Here is a 1,907-nt window from a genome sequence, read left to right as displayed (position 1 = left end):
CCATGTTGGATATCTCCTCAGTCCTGGAGATTGAGTGAAAAGAGAAGCACTTTCTACTCAGCTGTGTTATAGTTATATATTGTAGTTGTAGTGTTAGGGAAACAACTCAACTAGGACTAGGAGTTCTGACGTAACAGAGAGGGGGGTTGCAAAGGAATGTAGTTGTGTAGATGGCAACGTTCAGTTTTACTGATATTCTGTAATTTGTTGTTTTAGCTGATTTTCTATTCGTAGTCGTTGCTGGTTTTCTGTAAGTTGTTTTTGCTGATTTTCTGAAAGTTATTTTTGCTGATTCTCTCTTTGTCGTCTTTGCTGATTCTCTGAAAGTTATTTTTGCTGATTTTCTCTGTGTTGTCTTCGCTGGTTTTCTCTTTCTCGTCTTTGCTGATTTTCGATTTGCAAGTAATGTCTGTCCAGCCTGGCGTTATTCTCCGACCAAATCAGGCCATCCGATGAGCTGACCAAGTGTGTATGTGGCTTATTGGCTCGTTATAAACTGGGTGGAGACTTGTGTTTGATGATCATTTCTTTTATCAGAGGTTTCATCCCGTGGCATCATTTCCTGGTATACGCATTACTCGTAACGGACGCGCTCTACAAAAAGTGGCAGTACATCCATGTGCAGAAAGTGCTTCTGATCAACTGAGTGTAAGCCTTGGCTTTGTAACTCTAGTGCTGTATTTCTTTTGGCAGCCAGAAAACTCAAAACATGGCAAGAAACTTTGTACTCTGTTAATGTTAGTGAGAGGCTTGAGGAAAAGAAAAACAACAATAAATAAACAAAAAAAACAACAAAAAAAAACAACTGATTTAAGAATGCCTTCCGGAGGAATACCTTCATTTTAATGTGCTTCTGTTTTGTGAGCCTTGGTGGAAGGATATGGGTTGGGGTTGTTTTTTCCTGACAGCCCCTGTGTTCCGGAAGTGATTGATTCACGCAGTGATTGATTTACTACCATGTTGAAAGACAACATTCTTGTGCTCCGCGTTGTTTCAGAAGATTTTCTCGTTTTACTGCAGCAGTAAGCTTGGACTTTTTGTTGCTGTTCTCTTTATTCTCTCTTCATCTCAATATTTGTGACTAGGCGTTGTCGTCCAATATTTCGATCGTGCCACGATTTATCAACACTTGGTCCAGTGGTGTGGAGGAGGACAGTGATAATATATTTGGTGCCTGGCTCTTAACTCCTTGTCGACGGGCAGTCTGGTCGTTTGACAACGCATGAAGACGTGGAACTGTTTTGAAGCACAACTTCGTCATTCAGACAGATTTTTCGATTTAGTTTCTTTATTTGAGAATTTAAAAGACATACGATAGTATTATGCATCGAATGGAATAATGTACGAATTCGTGTCTCTCGTCTGTGAATGTTGGTTCGAAATGTGCCAAAACGTTGCCTTTCAATATTGCTGATCGTACGCATGTGTCCAATACGTTCTCGAAGAGTGAAAGAGTTGAGAATCTTTCTCCATTCAGCTGTAACCAGTGCGGGGATTTGAATAGAAAGACTTTTCCATGAACTGGTGAGTTACTTTTTGAATTTGGTTTTGGACAATGTAGGTTGGTACTGTTCTGTTACTACAGATGTCACTAATTTATTTGATTTTGGACATTATATGTTGTTACTGTTCTGTTTCTACAGATGCTACTAGATCTAGTACTAGTTTTCTTATTGTAGCATATTGTATTTCGTTCATGCCTCCTACTAATTACGCGTTTGGCTATTTAAATGTAAGTATGTGAGTACCAAATTAAAAAGAATAAATGTTTGGTGCAGTGGAAGCAAGGAGGAATGTACAGGAGTTGAAAAATTGTTTTTAATGCTAGAGATGAGGGGAAAAATAGAGAAAGATAGAAAGGGAAATAATTATTACCTATGTTAACCCCCCTCGCTCAAGCCTCCTCC

At 39.1% G+C, this 1,907-nt stretch overlaps 1 protein-coding gene across 4 annotated transcripts in view; it reads left to right on the top strand.

Moving 5' to 3' along the window:
* Positions 1-1,907, top strand: part of LOC101850745 — a 61,266-nt gene that overhangs the window by 21,392 nt on the left and 37,967 nt on the right. The window contains exons 1-2 of one of the 4 annotated variants that reach the window (XM_035971821.1): positions 15-130; positions 538-1,524. The exons of 1 other annotated variant lie outside the window; for it this stretch is intronic. In XM_035971821.1, coding sequence (XP_035827714.1) covers positions 1,517-1,524 — 8 coding nt within the window. In that variant the 5' untranslated portion in view covers positions 15-130; positions 538-1,516. Of the gene's footprint in view, positions 1-14; positions 251-537; positions 1,525-1,907 lie in introns of those variants that run through there. 2 more of the 4 variants (XM_035971822.1, XM_035971820.1) reach the window with 2 other exon arrangements.

This window comes from Aplysia californica, unplaced genomic scaffold (genome assembly GCF_000002075.1).
Source record: "Aplysia californica isolate F4 #8 unplaced genomic scaffold, AplCal3.0 scaffold00513, whole genome shotgun sequence".
Lineage (NCBI taxonomy): Eukaryota > Metazoa > Mollusca > Gastropoda > Aplysiida > Aplysiidae > Aplysia > Aplysia californica.
This window is presented reverse-complemented; position numbering and strand designations above follow the sequence as displayed.